At 42.9% G+C, this 23,037-nt stretch overlaps 1 protein-coding gene across 4 annotated transcripts in view; it reads left to right on the top strand.

The window, feature by feature from the left end:
- LOC149314445 (DENN domain-containing protein 2B-like) overlaps positions 1-23,037 on the top strand; it is a 228,540-nt gene that overhangs the window by 145,852 nt on the left and 59,651 nt on the right. For all 4 annotated transcript variants that reach the window (XM_089521130.1, XM_089521132.1, XM_089521129.1 and 1 more), the window contains 2 exons: positions 14,893-15,041; positions 20,693-20,908. In XM_089521130.1, coding sequence (XP_089377256.1) covers positions 14,893-15,041; positions 20,693-20,908 — 365 coding nt within the window. The remainder of the gene's footprint in view (positions 1-14,892; positions 15,042-20,692; positions 20,909-23,037) is intronic.

The raw sequence follows: 23,037 nt of genomic DNA, 5'->3' as shown, positions 1-23,037 counted from the left end.
TATACCCAGTCAGTTTCTACTTTGGCTGTATTGTTGAGGAGCACTGAGATGAAGTCTGGAAATTTTAGACATATGGATATAATAGCTTGGTTTGTTTGACAAGGAATGTTTTGAGGCAAAAAAGTATTGCCAGTATAGAAGAGATAACTGTAGAACTTTGCCTCAGGGCAGGAACAGGTGGCCCTGAAGGGGTGGCTTGAAGCTACTGCCATCGAAGATGGATTGGGGCCGCAGCAAACACGCACTGTGGCCCCAATCTGCCTTGAACCCAGCTCCAATAGGCTCAGAAAAGACCTGGTTCTATTTGGGCTGAGAAAGTGCACCTTTACTAGCCCTGCTGCAGCCCCAGGGCAGCTTCAAGACATTCTGGCAGTTTGCAGCATGTAAATACCACCCCCCGGAGCATGTTGAAGCTACCCGCATCTGAGCAGCCGGGTGGCTTCCAGGAAGCTTCTGGTGTCTTCAGAGCATGTGGTGTATAAACGCTGCACTTCCAAGATGACCGGAAGCGGACTTTAAAGGGCTGCCTGTTTTGGCCCTCAGTCATATTACCTTATCAAAAGACACTACAAAGCCCTCATCGCCTGGAAAAAGAAAGAAGCCATGCATAAGCAATAGTGTATTTTGATAAATTATTTCTTGCCAAATAAATAAATAAGTAAATAAAATAGTTTTGGTCAATAGTTACAGCCATGTTAGGCAACTTTGTGGGTTCAATTCAATGTAATATACCTGCTTGTGTTTAACAATCTTATTTACTGTATCTACTCTCCTTAGGGAATATGGAGAGCAGCCCTCTATGAAGGCATATTCTCTCTCCCTGGATCTCTCTGGCTCTCCCCATTAGTCTCCTGTGACTCAAACTGAAATAGACATTAATTTCTCAGAATTAAGGCTCCAGGGCCAGATTCAGTCATGCCTGAGTTTGTGAAAGCTAATACAGTACTACATGGTGGATACCCCTTCTAGTAGCCTTGCTCACCCAAATTAACAAGACTGCTCAATTAGCAAAACTTATGGGTATGGTGATGAGGTGACAAGTTCAGTTTTGGGGACAAAGGCAAGAGGAAGGATGTGGCTTAGTGGGAAGGTGAGTAGATAACCATATGAATGGTGGTGGGAGTTATTAAAATGTAGTGTGATGCTGGCTGGGAACCAGCAAGAATATGTGATGAACTGGCCAAGAGAGACCTCATGAGGCTGGGGTGTTAATTGGCATTATAATGTGTGTAGTGTGCTAGAAAACCAATGGATATTATCACATGGGAGACAGGACATCCTTGTCCCATTCCTGTCCTGTCCTTCCCGTGCAATCGTGTGGAGATTTTCAGAAGATGCTGTCATTATCCCATTCTTAGCCCATTCTCTTTGTGCAATCGCAATAAGATATTCAAACGATGTTGTGCTTATCTTGTCCTTTCCCCATCCCTGAAGTGGTATGGCCCCATCAGTTTGTATTAATGGAAATTCACATTAATACAATGATGGGTGCCACTGAGGGAGAAGGATGGGATAAGCACAGATGTGCTAAGAACAGGAGTGATTCCTCCTGTCTCTTTCAATCCACTGTCAATGGACTTGTTTCCCCAATGACCATTGTTAAAACTGAACTTGTCATCTCATCACCCTACCCTCAAGTTTTCTATTGCTATTTATATTTATATTGCTATTTCTGTTGCTGTTCTCACAGCCTGTTTATAAAGTGTGTTTATAGGCACTTCACTTCATGGACCTGAAGAAGTAGACTTAAGTCTACAAAAACCTATGCTATCAACTTTTTTTGTTCTTTCAGTTAGTCTCAAAGGTGCTACAAGCTTGCTTTCTTGAGTTCTAGTTAGAGTGGTGTCCTTTGAGCCATGGGACATTGTTGAATTGGCTGCTTTTCTGAAGTAGAAATTCTTGAGGGGACTAAAAGTTGAAAAATAAAATAAATCTATGTGATTTTAGAAGTCCTCAATTTTACCTAATATTTACTATTCACTGTATAGTATTTTTGGTTCAAGTTCTTTTTCCAGCAATAATAATAAAAATGGCTAGATCAATCAAGCATAGTTGGATATAGTACATAATGCCATAATAAGTGTTCCTTAAAAGACAGGGTATTACTGTGGTTCATTTACAGAATAGTTTTTGGGGTGAGTTCCAAGACAAAAACCTTTGCATGTGTTTTCCAGCCACTTCTTCCTGGTTTTTGTTCTAATCCAAATAATTAAATATTTTAAAAATCTGTTTAAGTGGGAAAGATGGAATATTTTACTCACTGCCTTTTGAGAATGAGTTCTTCAGACCAGCCGTGTCAACAACTGTAGATCTCCACATTAGTAATGGCATCTTGTGACTTACCAGAGATGGATTGTATGTAAATATTGTAGCTTTTAAACTTAAAATAGATGAAGTGTTTGCATTGTCAGTATAAAAATAGAACATATTCTAACTGGTACCAAATATTTAAACTCTGCTGAAATCTTATGGGCTTAAGCAACAATCTTATATATATAAAATGAATTCCAGGTTTCCCTATAATCTGTCATACCCATAGGAGAATTCTGCTGAAATCAGTTGATCGTGAAAGGGAAAATGTGTGAGAGAGATGCTATAGTTAGGTATAATCTCTTTGTATGCATGCAGAAGTAAAATTCATTCATTTAAACACTATTGCCAGTAGAAATATATTGTTTTATTGTAAAGTCAGACAGGAACTGTAGGCTTATAGTGTGATCTGGATCCAAAAATCCCCACTAGGGCTTGCAGGTGTTTTCATCTGGGTTTTTAAAACTCTTTTAGCAACTAGAACTTGCTGCAGTCTGGTGCTAGAGGCAGACTTGATATCATCCAAACTCTCTTGCGTTTTCAGTTTTTATTTGGCCGCATTGTGCATACTAGACAGTCACAAATGCTTGATCAGAGTCCAATTTTCTCATAGCTCATGAGTGTCCAGAATAAGAATCTTGGTTTTGGTCCATATTTCTCTTGTGCGCGAGTGAGCATTTCCTCTCCCTCCCTCCCTCCCTTTTAAAACATGTTTTTTGTTAGATAGAAATAATTTATGAGGGTAATCAGAGGTTTCTTCTGCAGTCTGTGAAAAGCAGGCTATGCGAAATGAATTGGAAATTTTTTAAATTTGTTTTAAGATAAGATTGAAAAATGTTGAAAAAAGGCTGATAATCTCATATGATAACTTTCTGAGAAACTCACATTGAACAGAAGAAATGAACAACATTAAAAAAGAATTACTGTCATTCAGCTGATGAGTCAAAACAAGTTTTTGGGGGAAAGGAGTACTTTTATTCTCTTCAGACTTGTAAATGTAGACATATGTCAACCGAGTAGAGGCTGAGTATCCCTTATCCAGAATTCTGAAATTTGAAGTGCTCCAGAATCCCAAACTTTTTGAGCTACAACACAAGTAGTGTACTTGTGCTATATTACTTTGCACTATATTTGTGAGTCTAGAGACATACAGAGCTGGAGAGAGACATAAGGATCTTAGAAGTAGCTGGGATTCACGCCTTCTGTCGTTTCACAGATTCTCAGTCTCTCTCCAGCCTAATTATGTCTCTTTACATATATGCAAATACAGGTATTCAATTTTTTTTAAAATTCAAAATGTGGAACACTTCTGGCCCCAAGCATTTCAAATAAGGGATATTCAACCTATAAAATTCATTAAAATAAATTAAAATGTATTTGACTGGGTGATAATCCTATTAAAAAGTGTAAGGAGAAATTTTACAAACACATCTTTTGGAGACCATTGTAGCTCCCAGGGTATGCAATTTATGTGAAAGTCATCTTAAAAACTAATCTGTTAAAATAAATTTTGACTTATATAAATTCATTATGAATTTTCTACTTTTCATATTAAAAGTCCCCTATTAGTCTGAATATTTTCAGGTGACTGAAAATTTTTATTTTGTTGTTTAATCTTTGATGACCAAACCTAGATTTGTATTTCAAGTTTTGATTATTTATGCACACATTTGTCAGGGATGATGGGAGTTGTTGCTCTACACCTCAGGCTGTAACCCACCACCTTGTTAATGAAGCTGAGCTGACCAGCTTTGGTCAGTGGTTATTGCTTTCTCCCAAAGCAGCAGAGTTTTCTGAGAATAGGCTGAAGACCCTGACAATCTTCTCCAAGCCTTCTCACTCTTCTTCTTCAGATGTCTCCAAACACCATCAGGATTCTGCTGGTTCTTGTATCTTCACTCAAGACACCAACACAACTCAGTAGTCTTAGATAAAAGATCTAATTTATTCTACTATATACAGTTACTATCTCTATATGCCCAACAATCCACAATATCTCTACACTCTACCAATACTCCTCAACTACCCAACAAGTTACATTAGCAAAACTGGCAATTATTATAGCAAATGTTTGTTACCACCCACTAGACAATTATCACCCAGTGGGTGTGTACATTCACAATGATTGGTTGACTTTTGTTCATCCCATACTCAAGTCCAACCCATGAACATCATCTGATCACCTTGTACATGTAACAAGTCTCAGGTGTTACCAAAGTACATTCCTTAATTTTGTCCTTGGCTCCCAAGACTTCTAAATTATATTATCCTTTACACCTGTGTGGTTTCTTAATTGTTCATGCTTAGTCATTCTGACTCTCACATATTTTATTTTTATAACTGCATGTCCCATGTTGCATTTCCTTGACATACATGCATAAATAATAAACAATTCTAGAGAAATGTTTTAAAAACACATTGATAATAGCCCTATTCATTTAACACAATTCAGCTTAGTGACTATATATGTGGAGGGCAGGTAGGATCATGTTTCCTTGACTTGTCCCTGGTCTCTATGCATAATGTAGATTTAACAAAATGTTCACAAGCTGTAGAAAAGGCTTAAAATGGGCAGTCTCGTAGGTGAATTTAGTTTAATAGAGCTGCATTTCAGTGAATCATTCAGACAACACATTCACGATCTACAGACACCCCACCACCACAATCAGTCCATACAGTTTCTTTTGTACATGCTGTCATGCATTTCCAAGGTTCCCAGTTGCACATGGCAGTGGTAGGCAGGTGTAGTCCTCACTATGTTTCTGCCTAAAACTTCCATCAGCCTTTGCTAGCTTTCCCAGTAACAATACAATTTCCTTTCTTGGTTTGCTGCATACATTGTTTGTACTGTATGTTGTTCCCAGAAAGAGTGGTGCAAATGCCTTTCTTCTTCAGTTTTGCTTCAGCACTTGATTCCTTTTTCTTCTAATTTTTTCTTTTACTTTTCTCTTTCTCATTCTTTTTATTTCCATAGTCGTCATTCCCATCATCTTAGCTAAATGTCTCCTCTTTCCTCATCTCATGTTCTCTTTCTCCTGTATCCCTACAACATTTACCTACAGTCACAGAATCATAGATTTGGGAGAGACTACAGGGGCCATCCAGTCCAACCCTCTGCCACACAGGACTATACAATAATTTTCTCTCTCGGTTTCTCTCTTTCATTCTTGTCCTCTTTCCCTTCCCTTACAATTTTGGATTCAATGTCTTCTTATTCTTCCTCTTCCTCCTCTCTCTCTCTCCATCACCCATAATTCCTGGCTAAATATTTTCTCCTTCCTTTCCCCTTCTCACTCCTTCTGTCCACTTTCCATATCTCTTCTTCTTCCTTTCTGAGTCCCTCGTCCTTTCTCCCTAGTCCCCCTTCCTCTCTTCTGCACTTTCTCCCTCTATCTCTTTCTCAGTTCTCCTGGCTACATCGCTCTCATGCTCATTTCTTTTTCTCTTTCATCGTCATCTTCCCTTCGTTGTAATGCTTTCTGTCTCTCCAACTCTTTCTTCTTCGTCTGTGCCCCTTGGTCCAAGAAGATTTTGAAACCATGACTGGGATATATTAGATTCTCAGCATTTTGAAGTGCCGAGTCCCATTACAATGCATAGACCTTATCTATTTACTAACTATTGCAAGGAGGAAGAGTACTAGTTTGGGTATAAATGAAGATTCCACAAATCTGATTGAAAGGAAAAGAAAAGAGAAAATTTGTGCAATAAGAGGCACTAGTTAATGTGAGAAACCTAAGCCAAGCAGAGTTTGAAAGTCATTCTTTTGCTTGGAAAGTTTGTTGGTTAGACTGCAACACCCATGACTTAAAATCAGTGCTTTCAAAAGTGTTAAAAACAGAGCTGGGGGGATGTTTCTGTGTTTGTGTTCAAAGCTGATCTTGTAAAATATTATTTATAACCTCTGTGTATTGTTCAGTAGTGCTTGTGAAACTGTTAAAACAGCTATGGAAAATTTTGGGATTTGTATTATTTCTGTTCACTGCAGAAGTTGGAAAAATTAATTTTGAACAAAGGAATCTTTTCTTATTTATTAAACCTTATATCTTTTATTTGAATGTTAGCAATTGTGGTTGATGCTCAGTGTGAACCCCTTTAGTGTGGTTCACCTCCTGCGAGCCATAGGGAGTGTCACCAACCTCCTTAAGACTCAGTTTTGGGCTCTATTTGGGTTGGGCCTTGGTTGCACCTTAGAGCAGAAGCAGAGGCCCTCTATGGTATGCCTGGAACTGGCTCATGAGTTGGACTGCTTAAGAGAAGCTTATGATATTTGTCTGTGCCAATAAAATCCTTAAATCTTGTGTCAAACTACTGTATATCATCGTAGAGTGCCACACAAAAAGTGTGTGAAATTTGGAGGTTTAGAATGTATTAAACGTAACACAAATTTGGTTGAGATGTTAATTCTCCCTTTGTCACAAACAGTCTAGAAAAACTGTATGTAAGTTAAAGTGGATGATTGGGCTATTTGGATGAGGGGGGGGTGAATATTACAAGAGCTTTCAGGAAATATAATTGTGTCTATTTTAATAAATGACACATTGGGCTGGGCAGCTGGAGCACATTAACTAAAAACATCAATATGTGCAGTTTAGAGCAAGTCCCAGAAGCTATTCTGGTTGTCCCATCGTATTGACAAAAAGAATACTGATTTGCTCTTAAAATGAAATACTTAAGGAGTCTGCCATTTTTATAAAATACCAAATTGGGTCTTGCTTACATTTCCCAGATGCTTAGGTTGTAGCATCTTTCCATTCAGCCACATATTATACCAGCAGCTTGCTGCAAATTGATTTCATCACCAATTATGCATCGACTTTGTAGCATCAACGTTTTACTATGGCAGTGGCACAATGCCAGTCCTGCAAATTGTTAGAATGCTGTGAGGCAGCAGAAATATTTCTCTAGTTGTTCCTTGCCCTGAGTCCCTTGGCTTCCATCCCTATTTGTTGACAGAGCTTTGTGTGCCATATAGCCTGCCTTGATACTCTAAATAGACTTTCTGCTCTAAAGTATAAACTTCCATATGTGGAATGGAAGGGAAGGTCCCATCTGGCAGCAAAATGTCTTGGACCAGCCCTTCTTAGAGGCAGGACTGATTTTGTCCTTGCAGGAAGCTGCCATTTTCTTTTTAGCTCAGTAAAATCTGCACAGACTGGCAGTGGCTCTCTCTGGCCCTGCCAGAGACACCAGAAACTGAACTTGGGACTTGAACTACTGTTCTACCACTGAATGTGACTCTTTCCAAGACAGAGCTTGAGGGCTTTAACCAGGCAGCATTCAACCCAGCAATCTCCTGATGTGAAATCAGACATGGTATCCTTTACAGTAGTAGGCCCTTTCACACCATGCAACTGCAGCACACACACATATATATAATACCACTTTTAACTCCCATGCAACATCCCACAGTATTCTGGGATTGGCTGTTTAGGGAGTAGCATTTAGACTTCTCAGCCAGAGAGCTCCTCTAGTGCCTCAAGGGACTACAAAGCACAGGATTTCATATGATACATCCATGGAAGTTAAGTAGAAAAATGGTGCTATAATTTTGTAGTGTGGAAGCCCCCCCCCTCCATTTCTTAAATATATAGGGCAGTAGCACATCTGCCACCAAGTTTACAAATTCCTCCAAAAAGAGGATTTGCCTTATAGAACTCCCCAATGAATGTAATTCCAAATTACTTGAGAGGTCTGCAACTTCTCTAGTAGGTCTTCTGATTGTGAGGTTTTATTTTGGGCTAAAGAAAGCTTTTGCTGGTTCTTAAGAATGAAGTTCCCAAATTGGTTTAATACAGAAAATTGGAAATCATCATCACCACTGGCTGGTCACCAGCTGCAAGAATTTGTTTATACACATATGTTCCAGTATACTTGTCGCTGTCGGTCCCGTTCTGAACAGTGACTGTTATGGGGGGAGGGGGGGGAGGTCAAGACTGTTCACAAGCTCACTCCAGCTTCCCTCTTTGTCTTGTCTAGAAAATGCCTCCAAAGATGTCTTGTCTAGAAAATGCCTCCAAAGAAAGATAGTTAATGGTTGTGAATCTGTTCTCATAATGATAGAGTAAGGGGGAGAAATTCTTTTGCTGCTCCATGAATCCATGAAATTCCTTTTGATCAATTCCTCCTGCCAAAGTGGAAAGGAAATGGCTATTCCCTATAAATATATGAGGCACGCAGATTTTTCTTGTCTTCAGTCCCATTTTTCACTCTTGTCTCCCTTCATTGTTGGCTCACTTAGCTTTGCCTAGATTCAGCTTCCCATCTGCCACGCTTGACATCCAGTGTGACAGGACATTCTGTGCTGCATCATCCTGCTGAGGGGTCTGGCTGCATTTCTCAGCATTGCACATTGAAGGAGTACAACCATCACAAACAACTAATCAGTTCTTGACCTCCCCAACACCACATTATTCATGATTTTTCCAAAGCGATCTGATTATTTTACCATAGCTTTCACTTGCTTTTTCTTTGGACTGAGAGTCGCACCACGTTGCCAACAAAATCATTCTGCAGAGAAAAGTCCTGGAAGATTTACCATTCATTAACACAGTATTGTCATATTCAGGAATCCAGGAAGCAAAAAGCCAAAAACAGTTTGTTTGTTTGTTTGTTTGTTTAAAAAAACCTCCCTCCCTGAAGAAATATGGTCTTATTATATTTAAGCTAAACGAAAGGCTAGCTCCCAGCATATTTGTGGGACAATATTTCACCCCATGGGTCCCAAAATAGTTGGACAATCTCAGTGAATGTCTTCTGGGCCTACAAGCTCTCCTCCTGAGGTCAAGGCAGAACAATGAGATTGATTTCTCTACCAGTGACAGAGAATAGGTGGAAGCAACAATGGGCTGGACAAGTGAAGTTCAGTTCAAGACTGAACAGTATATTCAGTATTTATTAATTCAGTTCAAAGGAAGATTTCAATTGTTGTGTTCCTTCAAGTCATTTACAATTTATGGTGACTCTAAGGTGAACTTACCACAGGGTTTTCTTGACAAGATTTGTTCAGAGGAGGGTTTTCCTTTGCCTTCCTCTGAACCTGAGAAAGTGTGACTTCACCAAGGTCACCCAGTGATTTTCCATGGCTAAGTGGGGATTTGAACTCTGGTTTCCAGATTTCTAGTCCAACATTCAAACTACTACACCACATTAGTTTTCTGAATGCTATTTTATTCTGCATTAATAGAGGCATATTTTCCAAGTTCATAGAATCACAGAGTTGGAAGAGACCGCAGGGCCATCCAGTTCAGCCCCCTGCCATGCAGAAACTTTCAATCAAAGCATCCCCGACAGATGGCCATCCAGCTTCTATATAAAGACCTCTAAGGAAGGAGACTCCACAACACTCCGAGGGAGTGTGTTCCACTGTCGAACAGCCCTTACTGTCAGGAAGTTCCTCCTAATGTTTAGGTGGAATCTCTTTTCCTGTATCCTGCATCCATTGCTCCGAGTCCTAGTCTCTGGAACAGCAGAAAACAAGCTTGCTCCCTCCTCAGTATGACATCCCTTCAAATATTTAAACAGGGTGTCGCTGGGCCCCTGGGCACTCCCCCCGAAGGTACGCTAGTTGGGGGTTCCATGATAGCACCACGCGGACACGGAAGGATGCTTAGTGCTCTTTAATGAACTTACAATGAGTGAAAGAAACGAAACTTAAACTGGTTGTGTCACCAACGGCCTAATTCTTTAAGTCCCTCGGGAGTCAGGCCCTTCTTCCTCCAGCCCTTCAGCTTTGGGCCCGCATTCCCTAGCCCCTCACCCAGCTGGCCAGCACCAGCCTCGAATGTCCCACAGGAGTCTGGGCCCGGGGTTGACTACAGCCTGGGTTTGGAATGGCTCTCCGTCGTCTTCTCCCGCCAAGGGGTGCACCAGATGGGTGAAGAAGCCTTTGGCAGGGTGTTCCCGGTCCCCGCCTCTGTTGGGCCCCTCGTGGCGTCCTCGCAGGTGATGCCTACTAACCTATGTGGCCCACGCGGCCCGGCACCAGGCAGCGAACTGGCCTTCGTAGCCAGTATCTTCATTCACACTCGGTCCCCACTTCCGCTCCTCCCTTCCCAGGGAAACCCCTTCCGCCCCTTTTCTACTCTCAGCCCCTCCCACCCCACCCAGCCCGGCCCCTTCGCCAGCTGTTTCTCCTTGGGCCCTCTCCATCTCGGCTTCCTGGGCATTTTCATGGTCTCCCAGCACATCGTCTCCTTCAGCGGAACCCCAACCCGATTCCTCCCCTCCTTCCGCCCTCTCACACAGGGCTATCATATCAGCTCTTAACCTTCTCTTCTCTAGGCTAAACATCCCCAGCTCCCTAAGGCGTTCCTCATAGGGCATGGTTTCCTGACATTCACCATTTTAGTCGCCCTCCTTTGGACACCCTCCAGTTTCTCCACATCGTTTTCAAATTGTGGTGCCCAGAACTGGACACAATATTCCAGGTGGGGCCTAACTAGAGCAGAATAGAGTGGCACTATTACTTCCCTTGATCTAGACACTCTACTTCTATTGATGCAGCCTAAAATCGCATTGACCTTGTTAGCTGCCGCATCACACTGTTGACTCATGTTCAATTTGTGGTCTACTTGGATTCCCAGATCCCTTTCACATGTATTCTCGTTCAGCCAGGTGTCACCCATCCTATACAGTATCTGCGCATTTCATTTTTCTGCCCTAAGTGCAGTACCCTACATTTCTCCCTGTATTGTATTTCTATTTTAATGTTGTAAACCACATCTATCTCATTGGAGAGAAGTTGAGAGAAGCAATAGTCTCATTATATTCTGCATTGGTCAGGCCTCATCTGGAATACTGCATTCACAGTTCTAGGTACTTCATTTTAAGAAGGATATACTAGATTCTGTTTCATCTTGGATGCTAAGCAGGGTCAGCCCTGGTTTGTACTTGGATGAGAGACTGCCAACAAATATCAGGTGCTGTAGGGTATATTCCTCAGAAAAACCACCTCTGAGTATTCCTTGCTTAAGAAAACCCTATACAATTGGCATAGGTTGACAGGCGACAAGGATTACCATAGGCTGACAGGCAACTTGAAGGCATGTATAGACCAGTTGGAGCAGGTTCAGAGAAGGACCACAAGGATAATAAGAGGTATAGAGAACAAAACATATGAGGAAATGTTGAAGGAGCTGGGCATGTTCATCTTGGTGAAGAGAAGACTGAGGGTGGACATAATTGCACTCTTTAAATACCTCATGGGCTGTCACAGAGAAATGGCAAGCCTGTTCTCTTCTGCACCAGAGGATAGGAACCAGTTCTAATAGTTTTAAGTTGCAGAAGAGTAGATTTCAGTTAATATTAGAAGGAGCTTCTTGACAGTAATAGCAATAGTAATAGAGAGGTGGTTGCCACCCAGCAGCCTCTCCTGGGACTAGTGTGGCTGCTGGGTGAGTAAAAAGGGTGTCATCTCTCTCTATTGCTTGTCTAGCAGCCACAGCAGACCTCAAATAGGCTGCTGGGAGGCAGTAGCTTTTTCTCCCCATCAGTGGCTGCTGGTGGGGGTGTTGTGCCTTGTGGGTCTGGTGCAACTAATGCATGAGCAGCTGTGCCAGACTCAGATGGAAAGGGTTGCCAGCAGTAACAGCACTGGCCCCAATCAGTAGTGTGTGTGTGGTGCATCCGTGTCAGACACAGATGGAATGGGCTGCCACCACCACCAGCATCTCCCACATCATCACTGGCTGCTGGTGGATGATTGGTGACTTCCAGGTCTGGCATGGCTGCTGGTCAAGCAACCACATCAGATTGAGAATAGGCTGCTGGGTAGCACCAGCACCTTGCCTCATCATGGCAGATGCAGCCTGGCTGTCAGAGGTGTGTGTGTGTCTGGGGTTTGTACCAACCAGGATGCCTGGCCCGGGCGGGGGGGGGGGTAACAACATGAGTTACCGAACTGGATGACACAAACCCTAGTGATGCCTCCTGGATGGCTGTGAACCAACTAATTAGCAGCTCTCCCCTATAGCTGATGTTATTTCCATTTTTCTTCTCTTTTCTTTTTTGAAAAAGGAAGTCTGCATCTGGAGTGTGTTTGAGGAGAGCAAGAAGAGCTTTAAGGAACAAAGAGAAAGAGACATTAATACTTGTGGTGCTGGATTTCACCCGTGCCCTCTTACATTTTCAGGAAGTTCTTGTAGTCTTCTTCTAGCAATCCTATGGAAATGTATTAGGGAGAAATTCCCTATGATCATAGTAGGGATTACGTCAGAGCGATCATTCTTGGGATTACCCTCCAAAGTAACTCTCAACACATCAGTAATTTGTCTGAATTTATTGTTTGCCAGCACTATTGGAAACATAACACTCTACTACTGAAACAACTATATTGGTTCCCTTTCTGTTCCCAGGCTCAATTCAAAGTGCTGTTTGTATACTTTAAAGCTCTATATGTTTTGAGACTAGTGCCTGTTAGACTTTGAATTTGTAATTTTTCAAAACTGACTTCACAGCCTTAGTTAGTTGCCATTCTTTTGCTCTTTGGGCAGATTCTTTAAAGTATCACTTTAGAATGTGTAGCTTGAGATTTATACCCTACAAAGACTGTGTTATTATTTAAACTAATTTGCTGAATAGGCCAAAAAAAGTTTCTAAATCATATTTCATCTGAGCTGGGAGTTGTCTTGTCTCTAGAGTCTGTAAGCTCCAGGACAATTTATACAATTGCATTCCAAGCTTCTGATATAATGATCAAGGACTGCCAGTGGAAATACTTTCTAGTTTAACAGCGGCCACAGCTGCCAAGTATTGTAATTAAAACAATCCTAAAACAATGGTTTATTGAGATTTATAAATGATGTAGAGTCAGCAATGAAGTAGTAAAATTTCAAGGTGCCACCAATTTGTATAGGTTAGTTGAAACCCAATTGGAGTATTCAAGCCTACACATGAATAAGCAAGACCATACAAAATGAGCTTCAGTATAATTTAGTGGAAAGTACGTATCTAGAATAATTGCTGCTTTACATATACTGTATAGATGATTGTGTATCTGTTGAAAGAAATTGTAGAGTTGTGGTGAATAGCTCATTCAAAAATCATCTAGGCACATGAAAGAAAAGGTTAACTAGGGCCCATAGGAAAAGGACTGAAGATAAAATGACTAGCGTAATAAAATCTTTATATACACTTATATTGTGGATCACATATGGAAAACTATGTATGTTTCTGGCCATCTCAGAAAGGATATATAGAGCTTGAAAAGATGCATAGAAAAATTAGTTAAAATTATCAAATCATTGGATTACTTCCTCTCTGAAGGAAAGTATTTCAGTTTAGAAGCTGGATTATGTGCCTAGAGGATGACCACAGAGGCTGCATCTGCACTGCAGAAATAATGCAGCTTAACAATACTTTAACTTCCATGGTTCCATCCCATGGAATCCTGGGATTAGTAGTTTGTTGTAGCATTAGAGCTCTCTGACAGAGAAGGCTAAGTATCTCACAAAACTACAAATGACAGAATTCCATAGCATGGCAATTAACATGGTGTCAAATTGCAATAATTTTATAGTATATATGAAGCTTTAAGTTGTCTTACAGTTGAATTGTATAAAAGATAATAAAATAATTATAATATAAAATGGAGGGGGCAATGGTGAAGACGATCCCCACCACATTTATGGCCCTTTTGGACCTCCACCAGCCTTAATAATTTGTTCTTGCAAAACCATAAGTTGGAAGATTTGAAGCTAGCAAAAGTGATGTCAGGGGAAATGGAATGGTTTTGGATTCTGCAGAACTGTTTCCTCCACAATCCACCCTTGGAAATGGTCTGTTTTAAGGCTTCCTGGTGGTGGAAGAATTGCTGCCTGTAGCTTTTTACCTGATAGGGCAGAATGGATGCTTCCCTCTTGTTGAATATCCCCTGACAGCATTCCTCTCCAGTGGCAGATATCAGCAAAGATATCAGCAATGTACTGTGTTACCTCTCATGCCATCCGTACCATGAGAAGCGGGGAGGAACTGTGACAACTGAGATGTAGCAAGTAGGGCTTAAAACATATGACAAGGCAATGGCTTGTAAAAATGTGCTTCTTGCTTCCATTGATATCCCATCTATCCACCCCAAGTATACTCAAGGGAGTCATAAAGAAAGTAAAAGAATTTCCAGTCTTCTTTCTCCTTCTTCTCCTTCTCCTCCTCCTTCTTTTTTCATGGGACGGATGTATGACTGTGATTTACAGTCTTGTACACACTCACTAGAGAGTAAGCCCTACTGATCTCAGCGTGACTTCTGAGTAAGCATTAGTGGATTTTACTGGTAGTTAAGTTGCCTTGTTCTCCATAAAGGAGCTGTGTGTTTAGTGTTCGTTTTCCCTTTTCTTTTAAAAATTCATGAATAAAACAGAGTGGTGGGGGTGCAGAAGGCAGTCTTGTGAAATCTCTACTAAAAAACACATGCACTGTCCTTCATAGCCAAAATCTACTCCAAGTACTTCCAGCTGCAGTTGGAAGGATGAGTCATGCTGAAAGCTAAGGAGTTTTTCTGCAAGCCTTTCACTTGGTTCACATGATTTTTGTTTTGTTTTGTTTAACATTCCTATCTGTTTTTCTTTTCTTAAAAAAACTTTAAAGGAGATTCACCCAAGGAAAACCCATACGAGGATGTGGAGCTGAAAGCCCGTAATGCAGGCCGAAAATCCCAACAGCTTTCTGAAAGTTCCCTAGATTCTTTGCACAGGATGTGGACTCCACAGGACAGGAAATACACAGCACCTCCGCAGGTAATGCAGCACGTCTTCAGAGGGCTGGGTTCAGTTCAGACTGCATGTTTCGACATGAGAGTATTTTACATGTTTGTGTTTTGCAAAAGAAGCATTCACCATGGAAGCACAGACAAAAAAGATGTAAAATCACTGTGTTCAATGAAAAAAGATGCAAAGGGAAAAAAGTAGGATCCCTTTAAATATTTTTTTGCTCTAGACACCTTAGCAGTTTGAATTTACTTTTTCATTTGTTTATCTATGTGCCTCAGGACTTTTCATTTGCATTCACTATGTACTGAAATTCTATTATAGTTTTTGGGTATGATGTATTAGTATTATTTAGAAGTGTTTGTTAATCTTCAGTTTTGAATCTACATAATGATTCATTTATTTTCTATCTCCCTTTAATAGGGGGTTTGATTTTTTTTTTCCAGTTTTCTGTTAGTCAGTCCCTGACCTTCATTAATATTTCTTCTATGCAGATTGTAAAAGAGTGTCAAATGAAATTTATGCTGTCATTCAGCTGAGAAATGGATACTACACCAACAATTTCTGTAGAGTGACAGCTCCCTTGTTACCCATCCATTTTGCAATATCACTCCATTTTGCTACTAGTGTGTCAGCTATCCTGTTTATAAATAGATCTATATGAAAATTTCAATGTAAATTACTTCCAGGTGAATTTTACTGAAATCAAATTATTTCTAAATGCATGCCTTTAGTAAAATTTTGTAAGAGTATGTAATATTAGTTACTTAGCAATCCACTTACTTGGAATATGAGGATATAGATTTGAATTAGAGCAGCTTATTTCTGAATTACTGGAACGGGGTGGTGGTGGTTGTGGTTAATTTTTAAATTATTTTCAGCATTCTGTTTCAAAAAATTGTTCTCCCTCCCTCCCATCTGACCTCACAAGCTCAGGGATCAGGATTCCTGTTCTGAATTCTGTTTTAGAATACATACCCCTGTTCAGGTGAAAGATCAAGCCTTGTGTACAGAACGTACCCCACAACACAGCAACATTTGAACTGGGAAGGTGCAACTTGGGCCACTGGATGCAGGGGTTAGGGAAGCCACTGTTCTGATCTCTCTCTACCTCTGTTTTGTTGCTGTTCTGTTGTTGTTGTTTTTTGTTTTTGCTTTTTCCCCCTACTTGTTTTGATTGGTTGATTTTATTGTGATTTTTGTTGTTAACCCCCTCGATCTCGACCCATACCAATCCTACAATCCTACCGAGACCTGGCTTGGGCCTGAAGGGGATGCTGTGTGGGCACAGGCCCTCCCTGCTGGGTTCTCGGTGAAGGACCAGCCCAGGTTAGGTGGGCGGGGGTGTGTGTGTGGCTCTGATACATAGGAACACCTTGCCTCTTACCAGGAACCACATCCGACAGACGTCCTTTATCGAGTGCATTTACCTGACCCTAAAAGCTAGGGATAGTCTAGGGATTCTGTTAGTGTATCGGCCACCCCGTGCGCTAGCGGACTCCCTTAACGAGCTGACACAGCTGGTCGCTGAGCTGATGCTGGAGAAGCCCAGGCTACTTGTCCTGGGTGACTTCAACATCGCTCTTACGGCCAGCTATGTTCCATCCGGTGCGGTTCGGGAATTCATGGACACCATGGCAGCCATGGGCCTGTCCCAGCTGATTGAGGGTCCAACGCATTTTGCGGGTAATACACTTGATATGGTCATCTGTTCGGATGTGGAAAATCCATGGGCGGAAATAACTAATATTTCCCCCCTGTCATGGACGGATCATTTCCTCGTGGAGGCAAAAATCAGGGCCACTACCCAGACCCCCCCCCCCCCCGGATGGTCCACCCTCGAAGGCTGATGGAACCCAAAAGGTTCCAGGAAGCCTTAGAGGGATACATGGTTGGAAGTGACGGCGACTCTGTTGATGCCCTGACCGGTATTTGGAATACCGGTCTCTCTAGGGCTATACACAGCATCGCTCCCAAGCGCCCTCTCAAGCCTGCTTCCAAACGTAAGCCCTGGTATACGGAAGATCTCCGGGCAAGGAAGCGGGTCTTGCGACGGCTAGAGCACCGCTGGCGGAAACACCTACGCTTAGCCGACAAGGCTCTCCTAGACCGCCTTTTGGAGGACTATGGAGAGGCGATACGAGCAGCTAAGAATTCGTTCTATGCTGCTCGTGTCGCGTCCGCGGAGTCGCGTCCAGCAGAGTTGTTCAGGATGGTCAGGGAGCTAACTCAGCTCCCCCCCACCCAGAACCAGATCCTTGAACCTTCTAAGGCCTGCTGCAACCAATTTAACAACTTCTTCGCGGATAAAACCTCTCGGATAAGCGAAGGTCTTAACGCTGGCATTGGAGCAGAACCTAGGGTAGAGGCGTCCAGAGCCTCCGTGGACTCCATTATACTGGATCAGCTTGAGTTGGTGAGTACCGATGATGTGGACAAGATCCTCGGAAGTGTTCGGAAGACAACCTGCTCTCTCGATCCCTGTCCCTCATGGTTAGCAGCGCAGGGGGGACCGGCAGCAACTTCGTTGCTGCGACGGATTATTAATACATCTTTGAGGGAAGGGCAATTTCCATCTGAATTAAAATTGGCCATCGTAAAACCTTTGCTAAAAAAGCCCTCCCTCGACCCCCTGGTACACAATAATTATCGGCCAGTTTCGCTGCTGCCATTTTTGGGGAAGGTGATCGAGAGAGCGGTTGCAATCCAGCTTCAGTCGGCCTTGGATGAAACGGATTATCTGGACCCATTTCAAACTGGCTTTCGGGCGGGTTACGGGGTTGAGACGGCCATGGTCTCCTTGGTCGATGATCTCCGTCTGGGCATCGACAGGGGAAGCGTGTCCCTGTTGGTGCTCTTGGACATCTCAGCGGCTTTCGATACCATAGACCATGGTATCCTTCTGGAGCGCCTGGCTGAGGTGGGTATCGGGGGCACTGCGCTCCAGTGGTTCCGGTCCTACCTCTCTGGGAGGTTCCAGATGGTGCAGCTGGGAGACGTGTGCTCCGATAAGAGGGCCCTCACAACTGGGGTCCCTCAAGGAGCCATTCTGTCTCCCATGCTATTTAACATTTACATGAAACCGCTGGGAGAGATCATCCGGAAACATGGGGCGCGGGGTTATCAGTACGCTGATGACACCCAAATAGTTTTCTCTATGTCTCCGACTGATGCAGTGACCGAGGATGGCGTCTCTCCTCTTGTGGCATGCCTGGAGTCAGTAATGGGCTGGATGAGGAAAAACTGACTCAGCCTGAATCCAGAGAAAACGGAGGTACTCGTGATAGGTTCCCCTGGCCCAGGAATGGCGGTAGTTCCACCTGTCCTGAACGGGATCACGCTTCCCGTGAAGGACTCAGTGCGCAGTCTGGGGGTGCTTCTTGATTCGTCGCTTCACCTTACATCTCAGGTGAATGCGACGGTCAGGAACACCTGTTACCAGCTTCGGCTTATTCGCCAGCTGCGCCCATACCTGGCCCAGAGGGACTTAGAAACGGTGGTACATGCTCTGGTAACCTCTAGATTGGATTTCTGCAACGCGCTCTACATGGGGCAACCCTTGTATCATACCCGGAAGCTACAGCTGGTACAGAACATGGCGGCCAGGCTGGTCACTGGTACTTCCAGGACCAGCCACATAACACCGGTGCTCAAAGACCTGCACTGGCTGCCTATTCGCTTCCGGGCACAGTACAAGGTGTTGGTGATTACCTATAAAGCCCTACATGGCTTGGGCCCAGGATACCTGAAGGACTGCCTCTCCCCATACATTCCGCCCCACACCCTCAGAACTTCTGGGCAGCAATTACTTAGGGTACCTGGGGCTAAACTCTCCTCGACATCGAGGGGGACGTATTCCATCGTTGCCCCGACCCTTTGGAACACGCTGCCCACAGAGCTCCGCTCGGCCACCTCCCTGGCTCAGTTTAGGAGGGAGTTAAAGACCCTCCTATTTCGAACTGCATTCCCCGAATGAAGTCCTAGATGGCCTCTCTCTCTTGCTGACGGCAATTTGGAGAGCTGACCGGGGGTTTTATGATTGTTTTTAAAATGTTTTACTGTATGTATTATTTGTATTATGTTGTTCACCGCCCTGATCAATGGAAGGGCGGTATATAAATAAAAGTTTTATTATTATTATTTATTACTAATGAGACAGCTCCAAGACCCCCAGTCCTTCATTGTTTTGCCCAGGTCCTGCAAACTCATACTCATGATCTAGAGTCCATCCATCTAGCATACGACCTTCCTCTTTCTACTTCCCTCAACCTTTTCTAGCATTTTTTTCCCCAATGATTCATGCCTTCTCATGATGTGTCCAAAATATAACAGCCTAAGTTTTAAGTGTATATATTATTTATTTATTGTGTTAATTTGTGATTACTAACCCAAAGCACACTCCAAATCATCTAATCTAATTCTTTCTTGCTCTCATTCTCTCTCTCTGTTGCTATGTTTTGTTCTAAAAGCTGACTATTCCTTCAAGCCTTTAGGAGCTATTGGGTATATCTTATAAGACTTTCTGTCTATAAATATTATTCTGTGTAATTTTTACTCAAAAATAAATTCTACTGTGCTCTAGCGTACACAGAATTAAAACCTATAGGCATCAGTGGATGTGAATCATTGTTCAGTGATAGGGCACAGTAGCCAAATAACTGAGGGGACCCGCAGGCACTGCCCACTTTCCCTCCCTGGCTTCTCTCAGCCTAGGGAAGCTGGATGCAGCAAAAAACTCGTGAATAATCAAATTCATGAGTGTCAAAGCCATGAAAGTGAAGGGCTGACTGTATAAAGCAGTAGCTTATACTAACAACAGAATATAGGCCCAGGACAGACGGGTGCAATGGGGTGCCGTCATCACGTGTGAGGGGCGGCGCTTCCAGATGCCCCTTGCCCTTTGCACGTGACGAAGGCATCAAAATGGTGGCACCTTGTACAGATGGGTGCCGTCATTTTGATGCAACGGACACTTAGCGTCTGCACGTCACAATGCCATTGTGACATTGTGAGTGCGCCACTGGGGCACTGTGGCATCACAATCGTGCCGCAAAAAGAACCAGGGTTTTGTGGGTACTTTTTGCTGCCTGAGGAAGCCGCGCGGTTTGTCCGCTGCAGCTTCCTCGCACAGCAAAACAAGGCGTGGGCAGACCGCCCTTTTTAGGCGGTCTGTACCCTGCCATAGTCTCTGATGAAAAAGCAATTTTGTCTCAGCCTAACAAACACCCCTTATTTAATGTTTGTTGAAACTCGTGAGAGGTCTTTCTACTAATTTTGTTAAGAGTGTACTCTTAACAGAATTCTACTAATTTTGTCAACTTTGGCCCAAAACACACGGGCCAAATAAGATGGCTTACGGCTGCTTTGGGGTGGTGGTGTTCAAATGACGCATGCCCCCATACCAGCTAGAAGCTGCTCCCAAACCATCATGAGGAGTCTGGCACCTCCGCAAAAAGGAGAAGAAATAATCTGACTCCCAGTGCCACTGGCTTGGGACCATGGCAGTGGCCTACTTTGGAAGTGGGCTGTGTGCTCAATGTGGTCTCAGTGTAATTGTGGCTAGAGTGACCAGAGGCCATTTCTACGGGGCCGTATGCTTTGCCCTAATTAGACACTGGCATTGTTCGCCTTTCCCAGAACAAATGTATTTCTTATAGATTTCTCTTTCCTTTCTTTCTTAGTTACCTTCAAAGCCTAGCAGCCAGTCTCTTAGAATTGGAAATTGGTCAGACAGAAAAAGTCATCGCCTTCCACGACTACCCAAGAGGCACAGCCATGATGATATGCTGCTGCTGGCTCAGCTTGGCATCCCCTCCTCTCCCTCTAGCCTGAATGAGGACAGTCTGAGTACTACAAGTGAACTTCTGTCCACACGCAGGTCCAGGAGGGTCCCAAAGGTAATGCTATGTGTTATGTTCTTGTATCTGTGAATCATTCCTGGGCAGTCCCCCCTGTCTGCTTGTTTCTGTACGAAGGAGAGAGGGATCTGGATTTAACTGAATTTAGTTTCAGGTAGTACAAATGCTCTGATTAAGAAAGCTTAAGGGCAAACTGACTTAACTAGCTAGCTAGTCCTGAATAAAGTCAACCCACTGAATTAATTGATGAATGTTAAGTCAAAACTTGTGTAGGTCTTGATGCAATAGGCCTATTTTGGTTGGGAACAGCAATTTAATTTAGGCCATGACAATTTTATGCCACTTTTGTTGAGCCTGGAAGTATAGACAGGGGTGTGATAAAAACATGCCTTCCATTCTTTACTTCCAGTTTCCCACGAAAATAAATCAAGGGTTCTGAGCAGTGATCATGATTTCTGAGTAAGCAAATGGTATGTCATAGGCCTGTTACAAATGGGCCTTGGCTCCGCCCCCAGTACGTACTAGGGATTGGCCGAGGACACAGCGTCCAATCAGGCCTTACCCCTAGAATGTACTGTGGATGTCAAAATGGTGGCGCCCTATACACATGGGCGGCGCCATTTTGATGTGACGGAAGCTTAGCGTCCGCACGTTGTGGCACGGATGTGACGTGGCAAGTACACCATTGGCTCCTTGCAGCATCACAACTGCGCCGCAAGAAGAACCCGCTTTTTGCGGGTTCTTTTTGCTGCGCGGGGGAGCCGTGCGGTTTGTCCGCTGCGGCTCCCTCTCAAAGCAAACACGGGCGGCGGCAGAGTGCCCTTTTTGGGCACTCTGTAAAGCGCCATAGTAGTATAGGCTATTAGAGAAAGCATTTTCTCAAAGTATGTCCAAACCTGCAGCCATAGGTCTGTCTTTTTGTGCTATGGTAAGCGTCTGCCTTAGAGCAACATCATCACTCAGGAGAATGGTTAATAAGTTGTGGGATCCAAGTCTAAACACAAAATTAATTTATGTCTCATATACACTGTATACATATAGCTTGAAAGTAATTTTATACTATATTTTAAATGCCATTACTTAGGAAGTCTTGCCATATCTTCCACCTTCTGCAGCAAGTAGTAGACTTGTAGGACTCTGATTTAAAAATCAGTACTGTCCTTCATGCAATGATATAAATTTGGTTACCTTTGCCTTGGCTGAAGCATGGTTCAGACAGCAGGTATCCCAGTGTGAAGTGGGTGTAGAGAGTGTGTATTTATATATAGAGAGATGTCATTGGCAAGAGGCCTATTCATTGTAGGTATAGTTGTATATCTCATCCAGAAATATCTTCCTCCACTACATTGGTTGGAGGATAGCTTTTTTGTGCCAAGATTCAAGCTTTTCTGTCCAAGAAAATCTTTGTAAAATTTTTGCAAAAAGGTATTTTTTTGTTTTGCCAAATCAAAAGAATTATAAAAGAATACACAAAACTCTTATAATCTTGTTTAACAGAGAGAAAACTTGTATCTTTCATTATTACAAGTGAAAAATAGATCAGCCAATGCCCGGTACAGACCTGTGGGAAGCGGCATGGCGGTGCTAATTCTAGGGTTTGGGAGTATGCTCCTGAACCCTAGTTCGTAAGGATGGCACCATCATGGCGACCTCCTGTCCACATGGGGGGTCGCCATGATGACGCAAACGCGGCACAGCGTCCAGACATTGCAGCGTCCCTCAGCAGCAAAAATGGGTGACTCTAGCCCACCCTTTTAGGGCAGTCTGTCAAGCCCCCAAATTTCACATCCCTACTTGTATCACATGTCATGTTATAGCCATGTTATAGCCATAGTGGGTGCCCACAATGTACATCATCACTACATCTATGGAAGTGTGATTTAGGATGCAACTATGAAAAGGGGCCTGAGCTTTTTTTTTTGGTTAATTCCCTGCTTCCCCTTAACCTTTTTAAATCAGAGCATTTTTACTACCTGAATTATAATTGGAGCAGCAGTTGCTATGTTATTATTTATAATCATCTATAAGTGTCTTAAATTATTTTTGTCCTTTGTTATTGTTTGTAATGATGGTTCCTAAGGCAATCATCATTGAACCAATATGGGTCCTATTGTTTATTCAAAGGCCATGCAGTCCAGCTAGCTGTGATATTACAGATTTGAAACAAG

The sequence above is a fragment of the Sceloporus occidentalis genome, unplaced genomic scaffold (assembly GCF_023333645.1).
Source record: "Sceloporus occidentalis isolate IW3139 unplaced genomic scaffold, rSceOcc1.0.p SCAF_4, whole genome shotgun sequence".
Taxonomy (NCBI): Eukaryota; Metazoa; Chordata; class Lepidosauria; order Squamata; family Phrynosomatidae; genus Sceloporus; species Sceloporus occidentalis.
This window is presented reverse-complemented; position numbering and strand designations above follow the sequence as displayed.